Source organism: Amia ocellicauda, chromosome 4 (genome assembly GCF_036373705.1).
Source record: "Amia ocellicauda isolate fAmiCal2 chromosome 4, fAmiCal2.hap1, whole genome shotgun sequence".
NCBI lineage: Eukaryota > Metazoa > Chordata > Actinopteri > Amiiformes > Amiidae > Amia > Amia ocellicauda.
Window position 1 is genome coordinate 15,357,834 of NC_089853.1, and position 21,570 is coordinate 15,379,403.

Sequence of the window (21,570 nt, forward strand, 5' to 3'; positions counted from 1 at the left end):
ACAAACCGGCTGGTATATGAGTTTAACAATGGTCTTTTCCAGTTTTATTTGCTGACACACTGATCTGGAAGTCAACTTGAAGAGAAAACAAAAAACATATTCCAAGTGAAATATTTTAAACAATTTGACAAATCCATAAATACGTACATTTTTACTAGAAATAATAATAAATAATAATAAATCCTTTAACAGCTGGCATCACCCACCCCAGAATCATTGTCTTTGTCTTCAGCTTTATATCCACTATCAGTGCAGCTGTTTGTACATCCAGACCTTTGCCTCTGTCCTGCAGAGATATTTGGTCTGGGGCCTGAAAAAATGGAGGATGAAACAGTGTTTAGGAAGGGGTGGTTCCAGCAAAAAGTATAGAAGCTAATAACAGTATAATGTCACCTGGTAAGGTACCAGTCATTGGTTGACTTTTCCATATTTTATACAGGAACTACAAATCACTCTTCTATTTAATTTAAAATTCATTAAATGACAACTGAATGCTGAGCATGAATTCTGATTGACCCACAATTCTTACAGCACTGTTTCCCTTCAGTGTGCGTGCCTTTGTTTCAGTGACCTTACCCCACGACTGAGGTTGTTTGCAGTAATAGCAAAGCCTAAATAGCTTAAATAAAATTCATTAAATTAAATTTAAAAACTATATATTTTTCAGGGGTGTCTTTCCTAAAAACAATAACATAATTTCACAGGACAATAATATTATCAATAATATTATATAATATAATAATATTACGCCCTCCTTCTCTCTCCCTCTTTACCATTGTTTGGAGATATCAAATTCAGTGTCAAAGTCATCATCACTAAAATCGATCTATATTTTAGGTCAGAGTTTTCAGATGCACCATTTATGTCCAGTTATTATTATAATGTGGAAATTGAAATAATGTGGAACATATAAACAACAAATTCTGTCAACAAGTAGAGAAATACATTCTGGTAGATTTTCGTTGTGTGGCTTTGTTCTCTCTGGGTACCTACAGAAGTGAATGTTTTCATTTTAGTTTGGCCAGTACTTGATATTGCAGTGACAAATGTTTGTGTGAATTTGTTTTAAAAGAGGATGCAGGTACCGCACTAATTTATGGGAGTATCCCATACAAATAACACAAATACACAAAAATGTATAAATAAGACACACATAATAGGAGTGCATGGCTACATAAGATTGACAAACAATTATGATCATTATTGTCATACTAGATATTTCTTCTTGTCACCTCAGGCTGCAGTGTAGGGTTGACATTTATTTTTAAACCACCACTGGTATACAAAAGATAAAATAAATGACTTGGTGCAGAATGTACTTGAAATAGGTATTTACAATTAAGCTTGCAAACACATCAATTCTGAAAACCACACACTTAACATAGGTTACTATGCATTAAACTATTCTAATTCTATTCTATAGCTATTGGTAAATTTAAGACATTAAAAGTGGTATGAATGTGGGCCCAAAAGACGCAGCTGAAGAAACATTCCCTAATAGCATTTGGTCTCATTCTTCTTTGCTTTGCTATCGGAACAGTAGCATAAACTGCAAACAGAAAGAGCAACAGAGAGTCGCAGGGTTGCAGGGCCTGAGAACAGGTGAAAACTGAAGCAACAAAAGTGGCCAGGTGATCACAACCATTCCCTACTTTAAATGGTCATTATTGTAAACATTCAGCAGGTCCTCACAAATCTCTTGTCTCTTTCATTATTGTCAATATTTGCAGCATCTAGTACAACAGGTGATCCCTATTGTGTCCCTTGCCAGGTGCTGTGATTGGCTTGTGTGTGATTTCCTGGTGAAACCTGAGGCAGCCCAGATTTACCAGGCTCGCTCTGCAGCAGGACTCCAGCACGGCAGGGGAGGGAGAAGGGAGAGGCAGGAGTGCAGGTACCTGTGAGAGTGAGAGACCTTGAGCAGCCATGCCAGAGACTCAGGACAAGTGTCCGGTAAGATTTCCCCATTTGTCATCATTTCTATGTCAACTGTCATTATACCTTTACCTGTTGCTTGACGCATCTCAACTCTCCACACTGTTTGTCTGACCAACTTTAGCAACCAGAATGGAAAAAAAAAATAACATGGGGAAAAAAAAGAATGATGCAGATTGTATTTTGAGTTTAATATGTTTAGTTTGAATAGAATTCAAGTGGAAGTTTTTTCATGTTTGGAAGGGACATAAAAGAAAATCACATAAGTGCAGGTTTGTTATAGATATTATTTTGCTGCCAGTTACTGTAAGTTACTGTACATGTTATATATATATTTATTATTATTATAATTTTTTTACAATGTAGTGATACTGCTTAGCCACATACTTAAAGATTATATATTTGCCGGTCTGGTGTGTTTATTTAGAGTTCTTATACATAACATACACACAAACACACACATACAGCTTCAATCAACTGGAATCTTTTCAATGGTCTCCCCATGGTTAGGTGAAGTGTCTGGCTCAACAGGCGGGTGAGTTTGCGGGAGCGGACATGTATTGGAACCCCAGACTCTAGTGTTGTTTGTATGGTCCTGAAAAATTCAGCTGACCATTTGAATTGTTTTTGAGCTGAAAACCTTATGTGATTTTAATCAGGACAGTTCTATGGAACATTTGCTTTTAAGTAATCTGCAAATCAGCTACAGGATGAATCTCTCTTGATAGAGCGCAACAATCATGTTAGTTGGAGATAAGCCCTTAATGGTGCTATTATTATTGGATATTTCTTATCAGGAAGCCTTCAGTTGCTTTATTGCAGGGCTGGTCAACACTGCCACAATCCTGCAGGTTTGACAGGTTTGACTGGATGCCTTGGACACTTTGACTATAGTGTTCCAACAGTTGGCTAAATTGTGCAGTTTCAGATCAAACAATGCCCAGAAGGCACTGCCGCTCCCCAGGGCCAGAATTGACTATTGCTGCTTTATTGGAATGGTTTGACTAGGGGCTTGAGACTACAAACTGCAAACCCAGTGAACAGGTCATTCATATTCACCTGAGAAATGTGCAGAGCGTTAGCGATTAGAGCTAGTGATTGACTCAACAATGAGTCTCTTTCATATCTGTGTCAGGATATTCAATATTGCTTCCTCAATTTGAAACACACCCCAGACCAACTGGATTTTTCCAATCAACCAAAGGGAATGGTTCCCCTCCTCCACACCTGACTAGCACCTCTGATATTGAAGCCTCTTCCTGACCCTGCCATGCAAATAGGACCTTTGCATTTTGCGTGCTTCTGTCAAGGAAATCATTTCCAAGTTCCTATACTGAGCACCCCTGGGCCTCGGCTCCCACCCATCTTTCACATGGAAATGACCCTGTGGTTTTTATACCAGGTCCTACCCTTGCATTGCTGTGGCACCGCTGGCATTTGGTCGCTAATAGATCAAACACAAATAATGGCTAAATCAAAAAACACTGTCCAGATCTGCTCTTGATGCAATATATATATTAATCTTTAAAATTGTTGTTATGTATGTATGTATTTATTAATTACATCTTATAGCAAGGGACTCCAACTCTGGTTTTGGAGAGCCATAATTCATCAGATTTTGTATGTCACCCCATTAAATCATTAATTTATAAAAGTTTGGGAACATTGCAGCTTTCACAGTTCAGAGTTCTCTTAAGTGAGTTCTTATGATACCCAATAGTTAATACAGGTTTTAAAATTGGTGATTTGACCTATAAAATTAACTAGATTTGGGAAACCCCTGCCATAAACAGCTGTATTCTTCAATATGAACCCTACATGTTTGATCTTTAATGCCATCAAATGTTGTTTCGGCAACTTATTATTACAAACTCTTATTGACCCCGGTGTTGCACTGGGAAGGGTGTGGGGGTATCTTAACGGGAGCTCTTTAAATCCTCCACATTTTATTCTTCCCTTTGCACATAATTATTGTAACTCCATGTCTATGCCCTTCAAGGCAGATTTAAGTATGGAAGTTTTATTTTTTAATTTTACAGCTTGACATCTGTGCAGCAGTCAAACCCCAAGAGGAAATATTGACTCAATGCAAATATGGAGCTGTTTTGAATCTGTGGTATGCAAAGATTTTTCCATCTGTGTTAAATACTGAATAGAAACTAACACAGGGGGAGACATTTGCAGAAGGAGCATGATTTGATCAGATTTATTTTGGGAGGATTTGAAAACTATTGAACCATTAAACTATTACATTTGCAGTTTAGTTTCTTGGTATTAGCTGGTTTGATATGCATTAAGATTTACGTGTTGCTTTGAATCTCATTATAATAATCACATTCACCCAAACTTAAATCCTGTAGAGATGTAAATCCTTTGTTAAAGTCTGTACATATAAAGTGTGTTATGCTTCTTGAGAACTTCAAGTCTTAGTTACATTATGATGATGATGATGACAATGATGGTTATTACTGTTATTGTTATTACTGAACCTTATTATTCCTTTATGGGTTTCGATTGCCCTCTGCTATAGACAATTAAAAATACCTGTACAAGTTATAGTAACTCTGCTGTGCTCTTGAATGATGGGAACTGCTTTTGTTTTCCCTTGTTCCCCTGTGCTCCCAGGGTGGAGCCTGCATGTAAATAATAATACACATAGAATGACACTGTGCTGCTGAGAAGAAGGAGTGAGTGATGAGGGCAGGTCTGAAAAGATCTCTGTGTGTCACAATAAAAGGTGGATAATGTGAGCGATACAATCCTCAAACAGAATTCCCATCAAATATTGTGACAGTCATTACCATGTAGGTAGACTTAAATGGGCGTTCCAGTAATTCAAGTATGTCTTCATAAAATTAACTTTGTCCACTGTAAGGCTCAACAGTGGAAGAGTCAGTCTTCTAAGCAAATGAGGATCAAGTGATATATTCCTGTATGATTTATAGGCATTTTCAAATAAGGATAATTAATTTTATTGGTCTGAGTTGGAAAACATGTTGTATTAAGTTCAACTCTTTAGCGTGACGGTGGATTGTGCCAGTACTACAGAGCTCTGGATATCTTTTTGGCCGGCAAATCCATCTTCCCTCTGCTGCACTTCTTTTCTTTGCAAATCCATGCAAATCAATTCTGTGATTTTTCAGGTTTGCTGGAAAGTGAACATTTATATCACATAGGTTAATCTTTCAGAAGTGTTTGTATTGTACGTTTGTTTTTCCTTTTTCTTTTTTTTTTCATTTTGTTAATTTTTCAACAGCCCCCAAAATCAACATTTTACATAAATTCACCACTGGAGGCGCAGTATCACAGAATTATATAGTGTATGTGTACTTTAAACCATACCAAACATATTTGCACTGATTGTTATAAATAGTTAATGTCCATAAGCAGCCTCTTTAAATATTACCTTATGAGGTTACACCTACTTTGCACAAGAGAGAGTCTTATACATACATACCTTGTGCTTTAGAAGAAGTTGCTTGTTGTGTGAAGTTACCCAGAGGGGATTCAAAAGAGAAATCAAGTCAGAATAAAATGTAATGTGTGAAATTTGGTGATCCATTGGTTAGATATTGGCCTTTTACTGTGTCCTTCAGGGATCTTGGAGAACCCAATTCTAGCAGGTTTCCTAGGTGATCTTCAATTATCACTTCATAAAGACTTGGAAACATTAAGAAGTTTTAGAAACAAATTAAGAAGTAGCCAGTTTTGTAAAGTAAAGTAAGTCATTCAGAGGTAATTTGGAACAAACATCTCAATACTAAACGCTCTTCAGCCCTCAAGAACCATAGGGCCTTGACTACGATCTACTCCAAGTCTTATGAAAATGGAGATTTTGGATAACAATGATTTGAGATCTGCACAAAAGCAGTGTGAGAACATTCAAGGATTAATGAAGAGGACCTGTCCACATCTGTGTCTTAAGTGAAGAATGCTCATCTATGGGTTGGATTATAAACAGAGGGCTGGAAGTAGAACTGGAGCTATCAAATGTCAGAATAAACACAAAAAACACAACAATTCTCACTATTTTCTCTGTTATTTTTTTTAGAACACAGTCCAGCAGAGGGGCATATGCAGGAACTGCGGGGAGACTGTGGAGGTACCCCAAGGCTATACGTATGTCACCCTTTCCAGTATCAATGTATACTCACATTTTCTCCACTGCACTTGCATGTCCTGAGGTTTTGTATTGTAAATCACATTTGAGAAACTAGCCAATCACAGCGAGGCTTTTGCAAACATTCCTATGCCGTGTTTCCTGTATTGTCATCCCATGCAAAGAATTACAGATATTTTAAAAATAATACTAATTCCAGAGGAAAAGGAGGGCTGAATGTCATATTGAACTAAATAAATGTGCTTTTTGCTGTCAGTATATTTGCCTTGTGTGTGTGTTGTATTGTGTAAGATATGCAATTTACACAGGTTGTACAGCTTCGGCTTCAAATTGGATTAACCTCTTTACAGCTATTAGCTATAAGACACATTATCTTAAACTGTAGGTAAACCTATGAAGGAGCAGCATTGAGCCACATATGAAACTTACTTATACACTCAACACTAATGTACTGTTGGCCTGTAATCACTGGCAAATTAGGAATGGGAGTGTGAGAGTTAGCTAGATTACTGGTTTCCTAGATTCCAGGATATTAGATCAGGACTTGAAATAAGGGTAAAGTTGTAGGCTCCTGTGAAAAAGACAAAAATATAATAGAAAGTCAATAAAGGTGTGATGACATCACTGTAGGTGTATGATTGGGTTAGTCACTAATTAGTCACTAATTTAGACTTTGTACCTATTTAGATGAGCTTTTGAGTGCATTGCTTACAGGTGTTGAGTGCTGGGACTCCTCAGAAGCTATGTCACGAATTGAATGTGACCCCTGACCTTAAGCAAAAGTGGGAAAATCATCATTCTCAGGATTTTAAAACTGTCTAAACCTTGATTGCAGAAACTTGATATTTTCAAATACAGGACAAAATCTAAGATGAGGAGCACACACACACACACACACACACACACACACAGTTGGAAAAAATATTGAAAACAATGTTCACAATATTAACTTTCAGGTGACATGTAGCAATACATAGTTTTAATAATTTCACAGTCATTTTGAATAATATTGGTATATGTGTGTGTGTGTGTGTGTGTTTATTTTGTAGTGGGAACATTTACTTATCTTTATATCCTTTATATTATTAATGGTTTCATTAGTTTGTATTCACTGCTTTCTGGCGCCTACTTTAATTATTAGTTTCTTAAAACATTTTGGGTCTGTAGTTTCAAACCAACTACTCAGGAAGCTACAAAGATCTAACAAAGTCATGTTGCCCTGTCTCTATCATAGGTTCATTGTTTCCTGGATTGTATACAGCTATTTTCTTTTGGTTATTTCAATCAACTATTGCCTTCTATGATTATCAATCAGCTAAAAGAGTTAAACAGTTTAAAGGGTGTGTGTTTTGGGGCACAGGCATTTGGTTGAGGACTTAATACAATGTATTTGATTACATCTGCTGCCTGAAGAACGCTGGCCAGCACCAATCAAGACATCAACCACAACAACAACAACAGTAATAAATTCAAGTCTATGTTACTTATTATGCATGTTGTTAAATCTATTTGTACAACTGTTTTAACGAGATGTAATGACTACTGATAGATAAGACTGCAACCCATTGTCTATCTGAAGATACAAACAGGCTTCTCCAACTCACATCCTTGTGAGAGGAGAGCTCCGGGTTAACCTGTATTAATGATTTTTATAATAAACTTCTTACTTCTTCATCGGTGTATCCTGGGAATGTACTAAACCACTACAGTGTGTGTGTGTGTGTGTGTGTGTGCGTGTGCATGTGTGTGCATGTGTGTGTGAGTGTGTGTGTGTGTGTGTGTGTGTGTGTGTGTGTGTGTGTGTGAGTTTATATATATTATTGTTGGATCCATGGGGTGTTGTCCTATGTGCACTGCTTGGTACAATTCACACAGCGTTTTGTCTTGGCATTTGATTGATTCTACGTTTCCTTCAGTCATTCAGTTTTCCAGTCCCCGAAGCATTCAAGCACGTCAATATAACAGAACTGTCCCCATGATGGTAGGAATGCTTGGCATCTCATAGGCCTCTCCTCTGTATGAACTTTGGTCCTTAATTAAAAAACAATTCAACATTTTGACAGATCATAGGACATTGACAAAGCACTTATCAGGCTTCTGTGTACCTATTGGTATACAGCAAGATATTGTTTGCACCTTGGCCTGCATCCACTGATACCGTTCTTGTTCAGGTATCGTGCTGTTCTTTCTTATATGCAGGTTACAATTCTCTCTGTAAGGTTTTGGTTTGCACACTTTACCTCTTGAACAAGTCATCTTCTCTCCTTGGACCTTTCTGTAGACTGGTGGTTGTGAGTGTGGGGGCTTTACAAACATATGCACACTATATTCATAACTTGTATGATTTCTTCAACAAGTGCATTTAAAATAACTCTCGCCTTCTGTTATTCAAATGTCACATTCATTTTTACCCCCGGCTCTTTCTGAATGGGACTTCATTTGTCCACAGAATCAGATCAAGAGATGTTGGAAATCTGTCCTGTCTCAAGTTTTATGGTTATTATGGGACCACTTGGCAACCCCTGGCACATATGTCATCTCAATTAATTCCCTAAATATATCTTTAAATAGAAATGTTAGAAAAGGCCTTCAAATACAGCTAATGTTACTGTAAATGCACACTAAAATATGTGTACAATTTAAGGGAGAAGCGAAATGGAGCAGGACAGTTATTTTGCCCTGATTATCCAACCATAGCTAATTCCTGGGTGTGGTACACTGTTAACTCAAATACCAAACAAAAATAATCATTACAGAGGTCTGGGAATGGTAGGAACTCTTTGTGATATGAACAGTGAAACATTTAATCATTTATCCATTTAAAAGACACAACATAAAATCTACTGTAAGAGTAACAAGCCCCAGACATTCAAATGAATCTCCTGTTGAATGTGTTTTAATGATTTCATCTCCAGGGCACTGTGGAATATTGGAAGACTTGAAGTAAATCATATATTCTTCTTCATTTTTATTTCTTTTTTGTTTATTACAAAAAATCCTATTTTTTCTCCCCCCTCTGCAGTGCTGAGATCATCTGTCGCTGCCACTACATGCTGAATGAACAGCAGATAGCTGTGGAGATGGATAGCTTCAGCCGGGAAACTCCATACAATGGCAGCAAAGCAGAAAACTGTGTGGAAAATGAAGAAGTCAGTTGTGTGGGAGAGATCGAGTTCTGTGGATCAACTAAAAAACGAGGCAAGGTAAAAAACAACATATAATGGTACTTTAAATTATTGAAAGGAAAATTCTAAAAATAGTAAGATTTACAATATTTAAATGATTCCAAAATAAGTTGTTGCAGGATACATGTTTCCAACATAAAAACTTCTTCAGGGGTGTTGAAAGCACAGTTCGGTAACTCTGTTGTTTTTTCTGTTGGTTACAATATCAATCAGCTGTCACCATATGCTTCAGGTCCTGAATGATGCACCATGCCATGCTAACAGAGAGTGAAGTGTCTGAACCTGCTCGGTTTTGTGCTTGGTGTTTTGTCACAGTTAGTGCTGTCTGGAGGACAAGCCAGCTCACTTTATTATGGCAAGGCTGCAGTGTGTTGTCAGCTGCTGTCTCTCCTGATATTGTCATTATATAGTGCATTGATGCTTATGAACATGAATGTAGTCCTGGCTCAGTTATTTAGCAGCAGATGCCTTAAAGGGATATGATCAGGGCCCACAGGGTACATGGTTGTAAAGCTACACAAGCTGCTGTTTGCGAGTGGCGTTGTGCCTTTTTGTTGCAGTTCGTGAAGGTCCACTGCGCGACTGACCCAGCAGCTATCTATGAGCTGCTGACGGAGGAGTGGAGTCTTACAGCGCCTCACCTGGTGGTGTCGCTGGTTGGGGGGGATGAGCTCTTCCAGATGAAGCCCTGGCTGCGGGACACAGTGAGGAAAGGGCTAGTGAAAGCTGCTCAGAGCACAGGTAGGTTCTTATCCCAAATACTAGAGCAAAAGGATTTTCAAATTCAAAATAAATGGTAATCTGCAGGGAAACTATTTTGTTATACTAGCTATACACTTTGTAAACTGACTAGATATCTATCCTGGCAATCGACCCTCAGAAGCCTTTCAAGATAATAGTAACAATTTGAAGCAGAGATAATAAAATCTGAAGATCTTGTTTAAAATATAGGAATGCAGACTCTATGAGAACCCAGCCAGGGCTACTATCCCAGTGATTACTATGCCATTGCCAGCAATACATAGTAAATTGCCAACTGAAGAAGCCATATCATGACAGCATGTACTCTAGGCATATCTAACCTTTTATTGAAGCATAACATAACATAACATAGCATAAGTTAGCATGTGCACTTTTATAGATAAAGAAGTGACTTACTTTGATCCAGCACACTTTAAATGAACAATATTTCATACCAATATGAACTAGTTAGACATCCTACAATTAATTTATAACATTCATGTAAGAAAAAATATAAATATATATATATATATATATATATATATATATATAATACTTTTCATACATAACAATGTGTCTAAATGTTAACATTCTCTGTGAGAAATTACACACTATAAAGGAATGCTGCAATATATTTCAAACAAACTCAAAAGTGTGACAAAGTAAGTGTCCCACACTTCTTTCAACTTTCCAGGTGCCTGGATTCTCACCAGTGGACTAAGGTTTGGCGTCACTAAGCACCTGGGGGAAGCAGTGAGGGACCATTCATTGGCCAGCACTTCTTCAAAGGCCAAAGTGGTGGCCATAGGAATAGCTCCCTGGAAGATGATCCACAATAAGGAGGTTTTGCTCACTGCTAAGGTTAGCTTCTACGATGCCTCAGAAGGAGATGACACCATCACACTGGTGGTCCAGGGGCTCAGTAGAACAATTTTCAGATGATTAACAGGCATGCAATAAAATCAGGCCAGCCATGCTGCCTTCGATTACTATTATAAAAGTGTAGTTGTGAAATGATGCTTGCATAAACAATCTTGTGAGTCATCACAGAAACAGCCATGAAGAATACCACAGAGGATCGTTCAATGGTCTTTAACCCACTTGGGGCCGGTTGTACTAACAGGGTTAAAAAAAGAGGATCCTTCCTCCCTTATTTTAGAGCCTTGGGGCTTCTATTTTGCCAGTTATTATAAAGGGGATTAGCACTGTGAGGAGAATCAAAGTCAGCAAATGTATAGATCCCATAGCAATCGAATGCAACACACTGCACACTCTGACGGTGTGTACAGAACTGAAACAGCAGGTTTCGATTCATCCTCCGTCAGGCTGCTACTCAAGTGATCCTACAGTGATCCCGACGTGATCCTGAGGGATGGAGGCAGCTAACACACACAGACACACACCTACAATTCCTCCTATATGTGCCTGCTGAAACATCTGCTTCCCCAAAAAGAATCCTGGATGGCTGGGACACCCTTCCGATTGAAACTAGAACTACAGGACTCAGCCTGTGAAGTGAATGGAAGCTTTTTACAGATCGCATGTATCGCTTTTGTCTGTCCTCCACAGCCAGACAAGCCCGCCTTTTACCAGACTGAGGAACTTCCTCACGGGGTTGTGTATTCGCTGGACTGCAACCACTCCCATTTCATCCTGGTGGATGAGGATGAGGAACACCCTGCGGGGACGACAGAAATGAGGATCAAGCTGCTGAAGCACATCTCTGAACAGCGCACCGGGTATGGGGGTAAGTGTGCAGGAACAAATATTTCCATTATAGTCTCTCTACAAATTAAATAACACAAGGGATAGAAAAGAGACTAATAATAAATCAAGCTCCAATATTGTAACTTGGTTGTTGGAGTGTACAGTACATGGACTATAAGTCAAAGCAGCCACAGTCTGCATTGTTCTGTATTAGACTCAGATGTTTGCTTTTGTGCCTGTCGGTGTTTTAAGCCACAGGTTGCAATTGTCAACTGGCCAGGTGAGAAATATAATCCATTCTTGTCTTTTAGGAACCAGCAGCATTGAAATTCCTGTGCTCTGCCTATTGGTTCATGGAGAGCCAAAGATACTACAGGTAAACATTTTCACCGTTGTCTGCCCAAGCCAGGTTTTGTAGTAGATGCACAGATCGATAATCATTTCTTAAATTTTTTAAGACTTCCCTCAAACAAGTAGGCTGTTTCCGTGTTTAATTAATGTAATGTGCGGAGATGGAAAGACAGACACCACAGGAACTTTACTCTCCAATTCTCTTCGACACAGCAGTTGCAAGTACTCCAACACTGGATTGATCAATTTCATCATAATATGCCTTTTCCACTGTTGTGCTCCAAAAACACAATTCTGACCTTAGCTGTTGTGCATGTTAATGGCCATCCTTGCAAGCAATCATGTAACTTTTAAACTCCTCTGCTGCCATTACCTTGTCTTTGATCCCCAGAGGATTTACAGAGGGATGATCAACTCTACGCCCTGGCTGATCCTGGCTGGGTCAGGGGGCATCGCGGACATCCTGGTCTCTCTCATGAACGGGCCCTGTGACCCTGACTCTGTGCAGGAACAGCTGATTGAGAACTTTCACACCGAGTTTGAGTGGGCCAACATTTCCAAATGGACCGAGCTGGTACGTTACTGGAGTTTATTGCTGTCTATTTGACAGGTTCCAGGGTGCTTTTCATATTCTTTGGATTGTGCAGTTAAAAATAATTATTCGACTATCCGGCTGATTATTCTGCGTGGGGTGTAAAGTGACACTGACCGAGGCGATTGACAAAGTTGAGAAAAAGCTGTGAGAGTTAGAATATGTATATATTCCACCAATTATTTACCTTTGTCCACTGCCCAAGGTGTTTAAATGTTTTATAGATTGAGAAAATCTTGGAGCACAGGCACCTCTTGACAGTTCATGACCCTGAGCAGGAGGGCTCTGAAGAGCTGGACGCAGTCATTCTCAGAGCTCTGGTTAAAGGTAAGGGTTGCTGCTTTCTAAACATAATGTTCTCTAATCTAGATTAAGAAAATGCAGCTGTTCAGGTCTGAAAGGACTTCAAAGGTACCTGAAATTGATGTAATGCAGCTTTGAGAATGAGAATACCTCAGAACACTGGAATGCCTCAAGACTGAACATCTGTCCTAGTTATAAATCCTTAGACCTACTTTGCTTGTTTATCCAAATCTTAAATTGGTTGTTGATGTGTTTTATATTTAAATTTAAATTTTATTAATAGTAAGTAAACAATATAATCATAATTACTTAAACTGGCCATATACCTAAGGTATTGGAAAGGATGGTTATTATGCTAGATTATTAGTATATACAATAATATACAGTACAATTCACTACATACTGCACACGAGGCATGTGAGTAGGAACATAGATTTTGACTGCAACACTGTACTGCAACTGGATAGCAATGCTATCTACTAAATTCCATCCTAATGCTTAAAAATACTTCAACATTCTGCCAACCAACCAGCATGATCCGAAACATCCAACATAACTAGCTTTCTTGGTAAAGTAAATCTTTAAGGTATCTACAGTATCTTAAATACCTGCACAAGTAGTAGATCCCAAATACAAATTCCAAATGAAAACATGGGGAAACAACATGGAGGTGTGTTGTACTATGTAAAAGGCATTGATCTGAGACTTTCCTTCCCCCACTACCCACAGCATGCAAAAGCCAAAGCCAAGAAGCGCAAGATTATCTGGATGAGCTGAAGCTGGCTGTGGCCTGGAACAAGGTGGACATCGCCAAGAGTGAGATCTTCAATGGTGACGTGGAATGGAGGGTAAGCCTTACCCAGGCAATGGTCAATTATTCACAGTGCTTTCTCAGTGGAGTTTAAGGTTTTTGCCTATCTTGGAACATGGGCAACACTACAAGGTGTTTGGCTAATGTGAGAAGTATCCTGGTTGCTAGTAAGAGTAATGCCAAGTTCTTGTTTTATGGAGTCCCTCTTTCACCAGCAGTGCGCAATTCTGGTGCTGCAGGGTCTCAAACCAGTAGACCAAAAAAGTGATATATTGCTTAACTGCAGTATGTTTGCAGACACTATACAATTACAATGTATGTATTCACTACTATAATACTTTGTTTATAAGTAGCATAATAGCAGATATTACCACATATGCAACAGTATCATCTATATCCAATTGTAAATACAATGGTCAGCGAACTATTACTAACTAGTACGAACCAGTATTATATGTTTAAACATGTTTACAGCAGTGCTTACTATAACCAAGTTTCTAGGTTTACTGTGTTTAATTCACAGATTCATTACAAAAGTTTACATCATTTTATATTGGACAAAAAGCTTTTGGACTACAATAACATCATAGTATTTTTGCAGACAGTAGAGAGTAAAAGCAGTTTTTTTTATTTCCTAACTGGTTTCATAATTCTCCCTAAATCAGCAGAAGAATAAGGTAAACTGAACAAGTTTAGCTCAGTTTGATACTGAAAAGCGGGGGTGAAATGGAAAGCAGAAGACTCCATCTGTCCCACCAAACATATTTGTGATATGTTGTTTTTTTCTTTCTTCTTAGGCCTGTGACCTTGAAGAGGTCATGATGGATGCTCTGGTCAACAACAAGCCTGACTTTGTAAAGCTCTTTGTGGACAACGGGATCAACATGCACGAGTTCATGACCTATGGCAAGCTCCAGGACCTGTACTGCTCCATCTCGGAGAAGTGTCTTCTCCACGAGCTCCTGCTCAAGAAGCATGAGGAGAAACAACTCCTTCTGGCCACCCGCAACGCCAATCTGCATGAGTGTGTGGTCAAGAAATCTCGCTTCACTCTCTACGAGGTCTCCAAGGTCCTGAAAGACTTCCTTCATGACTCCTGCAAAGGCTTCTACCAGGACACAACCAAGAAAGCCCCATCGGTAGGTTCCTTTCTCACTCCTTAAAGATAGTTTGCTTCATGCACACAAGTAACCTACATAACCTCTGTGTTCTCCTGTTCCATGAAGACAATGATGCTCAGTTTTGGATGTTTAATTAATATATGTCAGCAAGAACATTAGCAGACTGTACTCTGTTAGCAGAGTATAAAACTCACTTTTTTATTAAGGTTCCTTTCTGTGTCCTGGGTTTTTTACCATACAAAATCATGCACCTGAAATTGAACTGAAATTATCCAGACAACCTAATGAATAGGCTTTTCACCAAAACACAGTTTTCACCAAAACCCCAACAGAAAAACATTGATTAAAAATAGAAAGAAAAAACAGAGTGACATTTGTGAAATTATACTTGAGCTTTGTCGATGTTCCACTGGTGATTGATTTGTCCACATGAAATGAGTTACCATCAATGACTTCAGCAGATAATGAGTTCAGTTTACAGAATGTAAGGTCAAATGTAAAAAGATATGTAAATGTAAAAATGTGCTAGAGTATTCCACTGAACACCATGATCATAGGTTTCAGAATACAGATGTAGCCTGCAGGACTAGTACATTTGAATAAAAAGGTAGACAAAACAAAACACTCAAGCACTTTTTGTTGTTTGTCCAAGTTTGGTGACTTCTCCAAGAACAAGTTAAGCACCTATGTAATTAATTAAGCTATATTGCTGTACTGTAATTACCTGCTTTGTTAATGTAAATCCTGACGCTTCCGATGTAATGTAAAGTAAATTATGAGAGCTTGTTTGTGGCCAATCAAAGCGAGCATGGCTCATGTAATTCTATGGACAGCAATCTCATGTTTGGTCAATTAAAGTAAAGGTAGTTAACGATGGTGCAATTTACAGATTTAGATATACAACAAACATTATTGTGTATTCCTGTAAACTAAAATAATTCATGTGGCTCTGTCATTTTTCTTCTTGTATTAGGTGGACCCATAGTTCATTAAGTTTTGCATTAATATTGTTGAAGCTGGCACGAGGTCAGGCGATGCTTTGTTCGTGGTCAGCTTGTCCATTTTCAAATTATTATTTTTTGTTGCCTGTTTGTGTGATGTCATCCTGAAAATAATCCCAGTCAAACTCAAAATATATGCCAAAAAATAAAAGTCAATCTTAGCTGTTGAAAACAAAAAAGAAGGAATCCTGCCAAGCCTACAAATGAAGTATCAGAGTACCAACACTATTATTAATAATAGTACTAATAAACTATGTATGTATGATCACGGTGGTACAGGTATACAGACTTATTAGACACCATACAGATAACCCTGTATATTTCTCTGGTTTGTTTGAGTGGTGCATCACAAATCTCTTTGGATTTTCCAGGAGAAGTCCACCAAGAGCCGGAAGTTTCATGGAAACAAGAATCTACCCGATATGCAACAGAGGTGTGATAACCCCTGGAGAGATTTGTTTCTGTGGGCCGTCCTTCAGAACAGACAAGACATGGCAAACTACTTCTGGGCCATGGTAAGGAAATTGATCCTTTACACTAGCTATAGCTAGCTATACATTTCTCCATAGTGAGAGAACAGCATACCCTACGTGATTGTTTTTGTCATGGTGTGGGACATGAAAGTACAGCACTAGTCATGATTTTAGAATTGAATGCAACATTCATATTCATACAATATTTATTTTATTTAAAATAGAAAATATATAAAGTCATGTTAGTAGAATAGTTATTATAATAATACATTGGTATTATGGCAGTGACAAAAGGATGTAGAGCAGAAACACAGTGGAGAAACTGCAGAAGCACTGGGCCAACTCCAGTCATTACGTTCAGTGTTGCTTTAGCATTAATGTATTACCCAATAATAATAATAATAATAATAATAATAATAATAATAATAATAATAATAATAATCACAATTGTCCTTCAAAATGTTTTTTTTTCTGCCCCGTCTTTTACTTTTTTTTACTTTTTACGTCTATTAAAAGTGTACTGGTGTGGGCCGAAGATCCAGTATCTCATACAAAAACTATGAGGATGTTAGGATTTTAAATGCATTTTGGTAACACTGTGTCTGACACTTCTACTGCTAGATATATGATGAAGAGCTTACAAAATTACTCCAATAAAAACAACAAAAACGTTAATAAAGGTGATGCTTCTGATATTTTTCCTACATTATAGCTAAGCTTTTAATATTTTGGAATGACAACAGAGTATTTCAGCTCCCCCTTAGTTGCATATAACATGGATTAATTTTTTTTTTTAAACTTATCCCACATTCCAAGAAAAAGGGTTGCTTTGTGAAAGTGAATATCTCATTAGGAATAAGACTATTTTGAGGTGAATTACATGCAACTGTAATTTTAATATATTTACCATCTCTGCATATACATACATATATTTTTTGTGAAAATAAATAAATGAAACCATGGATTGATTCCACGCAAGACCTTTGGCCAAAAGGGGAGAGCTGCTGTATATCTGTCACCAGCTGGGGGCAGTAAAGGTGTCTTTTATAAAATTACAGATTCATTTACAGAACAAATTACATTAATTGAGAAATACTTAGATTCATATATATATTTCAGCAGCAGAAGCCTATGTAGCCTAGATCCACTGCTGGAGGAAGGCCTCCCTGAGATGTTCCCACTTGCTTAGATCTATAGCTTCCCTTTTCCATTGTTAAACTCATAATATCGAGTTGCCATGGGGAAGAAAAATCCAGTGCTTTTGTAGTTTTTCCTCTGCGTTCTCCACTACACATCCTGAAACCCTGAACAAGCATAGATGCTGGCTTTGGATAGCAACCATTATTTGCTAAGTTTTCAATTTTAATGTTTTAAAAGTCGCCTATATTATAGAACCAAAATGGAAAAATGCTATACATCTTATAAACTAACTTATACAGTATAGAAATGCAGAAAAACATATTTTTTGGCACTGGAACAGTTCACCTTTAAGTTTGCTTTGTAATAGAGTTTTGTAGTAATGCGTTAGAGTGTGGCATCAAAGGTTATACATTAAGTTATTCATTCATTCCAATAAGTATGTTTAGCTCCAAACAGTATGTAACACATGTAATTTACAGCAAGAAACACCCACTGTAAATATACATCCAGTTGCATTATTGATAATGAAAGCAATTCCTACTGACAACTGACAAATTTTTGAGCTTTGCTACCAGTTAGCAGATGTGGTCATAGGAACAGGATATGAAGAACTGCTGCAGTTTTTACTGTTGGTTTAAGTTAAGTTGGTTTGTACATTTGTAACAGGGATGGTGATTGTGTTGTCACGTACCGAGTCCTAGCTTTTAGACACCAGGGACGCGATGCGGTTCTCAGACAGCAAGGTCTAATTAAGATAAAATCAAAAATCGATCAAGTATTGTAACCAAACCCAACCTTGTTCCAACTTACTTGTATTGTTGTATAATTCCTAACATATGCTTGGGATAGTTAATAACCCATGGGACTCTTTGTAAATGGGATAGCTGACTGTTTCCACATGAAAGCATCCATTTCTATTGTTACAATTGAGAGCCACGGCAGCAATTCTTGTCTGTAGACAAAACAAGGTCTTCAGTTTCATGCCATTTCATTAGGTTGGCTAATACATGTAAAATTAGACCCTTGGGACACGATTGAGTTGTACAAATGGCCACATCTCCATACTGTTTCAGCACAGAAGTGTTCTGCTATTTAACCAATAGGAGTGTGATTTCCAAGTTTCTAAACATGGAATTTAACACTATGCTTTGTTAAATCAAGTGGGTAAAGTAAATAAAAAGATGTTGCTGTTGGCTTTTATTGTCCCTTGCCCTTTAGTTCTGTCCTCAGCTTGATCCTCATTAAGCCCTGCTGAGAAATTCTTACAGGTCTCAAAATGCACAGAGGTCTGCATCGTGAAGCATCTAGCACTGCAACAGCAATGACATGTTTGGTTTCTTGGACAACTATAATGGCAAACTGTATTAGAGATAAGAACATATTTATTAGCACAGTCCTTTAGTTATATATTACACATTTGCTTCCACAACATAGCATAGTAATGGTGAATTCACATTTAGAAAAATTCCAATTATGTCTTTTATATTCTGATGGCTGAAAGTAGTTGGTATGGAGTCTAATTTGATTCATCAGGAGAAACAATTTGTCAGGATGTTGGGAAAAGTCATTACCTTAATTTTCCAGTTTTTAAGATCCTGATAGGCCTGTACATTATCTATTGATCTGGGCAGATTTTTATTTTCCTCTAATAATCGTCATTATTAAAAAATCATAAATGCTGGCCAGCTTTACATTTTCCCCTTTCAAATAAAAAATAAAACATCAATCATGTTTCCTTTCTGTGTATTAAGACTGGAGAAGTCTAGTTCTGGTGAAGTCAAGCTGGGTCTGTGTTTATTTTTAACATTTTGAGGTTAGCATATTGGGAATGGGCTAAACAAACAGATCAAGAACAGGTAGTTATGCTCTTTGTGCGTCTGGGGTCCAGGGGCCTGAAGCAGTAGCTGCTGCTCTGGCTGGCTGCAAAATCCTGAAGGAAATGGCCCATCTGGAGTCGGAGGCCGAGTCTGCACGCAGCATGAAGGAGGCTAAATATGAGCAGTTCGCACTGGGTGAGTGTTGTGCAGGGCAGTGAAGCTGGAACTTTAGGACCAGGTCAATTGGCTCTTATAGGAGAATTTGTTGGGTGGTACTTAAAAATGAACCGGAAGAGAGTTTAGGGTATGTGAAGAGCTGCCAGTACCAAATTAAGCATTTGTGTTTTAACTTAGGCCATGACCAAATCAAAACGTTTACCTACCCCTGAATTGCTACTGACCAATGACCCACATGCAGATTAATTTATTGTCAGAAGGCATTTCCTGCTACTTTGATATAAAAAGTTGATAGATTTGTTATTTGTAATTTGTGGGTAGCTCAAATTCTTGGTTGTGTCGAGGCATAAGACATTCATTCAAACCCACCAACCATATTTAAGAGTGTGGACCTTCTCTTCCACTCATTGCTGCTCCCCATTTACATTCTCCAATAGCTTACTGATTTTGTAATTTGCAATTCACCATTTGCATTGTACAACCACAACTGGTACTTATTTCTTATAGCTTTACCTTGAATTTCAAAACTCATGCATATCTTGATATCAAATTCAACTGTGCAGTACCCAGTCAACAGGAGATAAACATAAAAATCTCAGTCCCTATGGCTAGAATTACAAAACACTGGTGAGTTGACTTTTAAAAACAAATCAGGAAAATCACAAAGCGAAAGACTGCTGGATCCAGTACATGCCTTCCAACTTTGTTTAGCTTCTTTTTCACTCTTGTGTGAAGATATTTTGAAACAGAAGTTTTTATACCATGTTGTGGATTTAGACCTTTTCAGCGAGTGCTACTCTAACAGTGAGGACAGAGCGTATGCCTTGTTGGTGAGGAAGACCAGATACTGGAGTAAAGCCACCTGCCTCAACCTGGCTACGGAGGCTGATGCCAAGTGCTTCTTTGCCCACGACGGAGTGCAAGTAAGGACAAACAGAACTGAGTGTCAGACATACAGAGCCCTGCCATATTTAAGTGAGCATTCCTGACAGTAAGACAGTAAGAGAGCAGGCCCAAACACAGCAGCAGTTGCTTGACCTCCTGGCCCTGTCACTGACGATTGTGCAATACCAGTAGGCTACTGGAAAAACTGGACACTATATTCAGAGATGTATGTTTTTATATCAAGGCTCTGAAGATGAAGTCTGAAGAACTGGCACAAACATCTTTTGAAAAGTACATTGGTATTTAAAAGTAGTAACCTCTACAATGCAATTGAACCGATTGTGCTGTAATCAGTCTTGTGGGCACGTAAAAGCAGTGCACCCAGTCAATCCAAGAAGACAGCATTAGTCTCTTGCAAATCTTAATTTGCAGTGAATCATTTAGTATCCAAACCATTATGTTTTCCAGCATTGTTTTTGGTAAATATTATTTTACCTAAGTTCAGTAAGTTCAATAAATAACTGGTTGAATTATTTGAATGGAATTGGAATGGTCCTCCATTCGAATGGAAGGGAAGTTTTCAAGTTACTCAACCTTATATGTTAATAATAATAATAATAATAATAATAATAATAATAATAATAATAATAATAATATTAATAATAATAATAATAATAATAATAATAATAATAATAATAATAATAATAATAATAATAATTGTTTTATTCCAGGCATTGTTGACAAAAATCTGGTGGGGAGCCATGACAACAGATACAGCCATCTCTAAGCTAGTCCTGTCCTTCTTTTTCCCTCCTTTGATTTGGACCAATTTCATTAAATTCAGGTAATCAAAAACATAACAATTTCAACCACTTGTGTGGCAACAGTGTTCTGTTTTGGCACTTACAGGTTGGAGGACGTCTGATGCGAAATTCTCTGTGTCTCTGTATCTTTGTGTGTCTGTCTGTGTGTGTGTGTGTTTCTCCAGTGATGATGAGCTGGAGGGTGGTCGTGATGGAGAGCAGTTTGCAGAACTGGACAGTCTGGACACAGAGAAGGCCTTGCTGTTCACAGAGGAGGACAAAATGTATGTTTTACAGTGTGGGAGGAGAGGGGATTAAATGCATTAATTTTCTTACCAGCACACATTTAAGTGGCTTTAGCTACAAGAAGTCTGTATTTCTGAGAACAGCAGAAGGCAGATGGCATGG

General features: G+C 38.0%; 1 protein-coding gene across 2 annotated transcripts in view; it reads left to right on the forward strand.

Moving 5' to 3' along the window:
* The first annotated feature begins 1,824 nt into the window (after positions 1-1,824).
* The window catches only part of trpm5 (transient receptor potential cation channel, subfamily M, member 5), a 30,222-nt gene continuing 10,476 nt past the window's right edge, over positions 1,825-21,570 (forward strand). Inside the window, exons 1-16 of one of the 2 annotated variants that reach the window (XM_066701071.1) lie at positions 1,825-1,953; positions 5,987-6,037; positions 9,078-9,258; positions 9,801-9,981; positions 10,676-10,842; positions 11,551-11,728; positions 12,000-12,064; positions 12,431-12,613; positions 12,856-12,958; positions 13,664-13,782; positions 14,543-14,884; positions 16,239-16,382; positions 19,369-19,492; positions 20,252-20,397; positions 21,091-21,203; positions 21,348-21,446. In XM_066701071.1, coding sequence (XP_066557168.1) covers positions 9,106-9,258; positions 9,801-9,981; positions 10,676-10,842; positions 11,551-11,728; positions 12,000-12,064; positions 12,431-12,613; positions 12,856-12,958; positions 13,664-13,782; positions 14,543-14,884; positions 16,239-16,382; positions 19,369-19,492; positions 20,252-20,397; positions 21,091-21,203; positions 21,348-21,446 — 2,117 coding nt within the window. In that variant the 5' untranslated portion in view covers positions 1,825-1,953; positions 5,987-6,037; positions 9,078-9,105. Of the gene's footprint in view, positions 1,954-5,986; positions 6,055-9,077; positions 9,259-9,800; positions 9,982-10,675; positions 10,843-11,550; positions 11,729-11,999; positions 12,065-12,430; positions 12,614-12,855; positions 12,959-13,663; positions 13,783-14,542; positions 14,885-16,238; positions 16,383-19,368; positions 19,493-20,251; positions 20,398-21,090; positions 21,204-21,347; positions 21,447-21,570 lie in introns of both variants that reach the window. The other variant, XM_066701069.1, reaches the window with a different exon arrangement.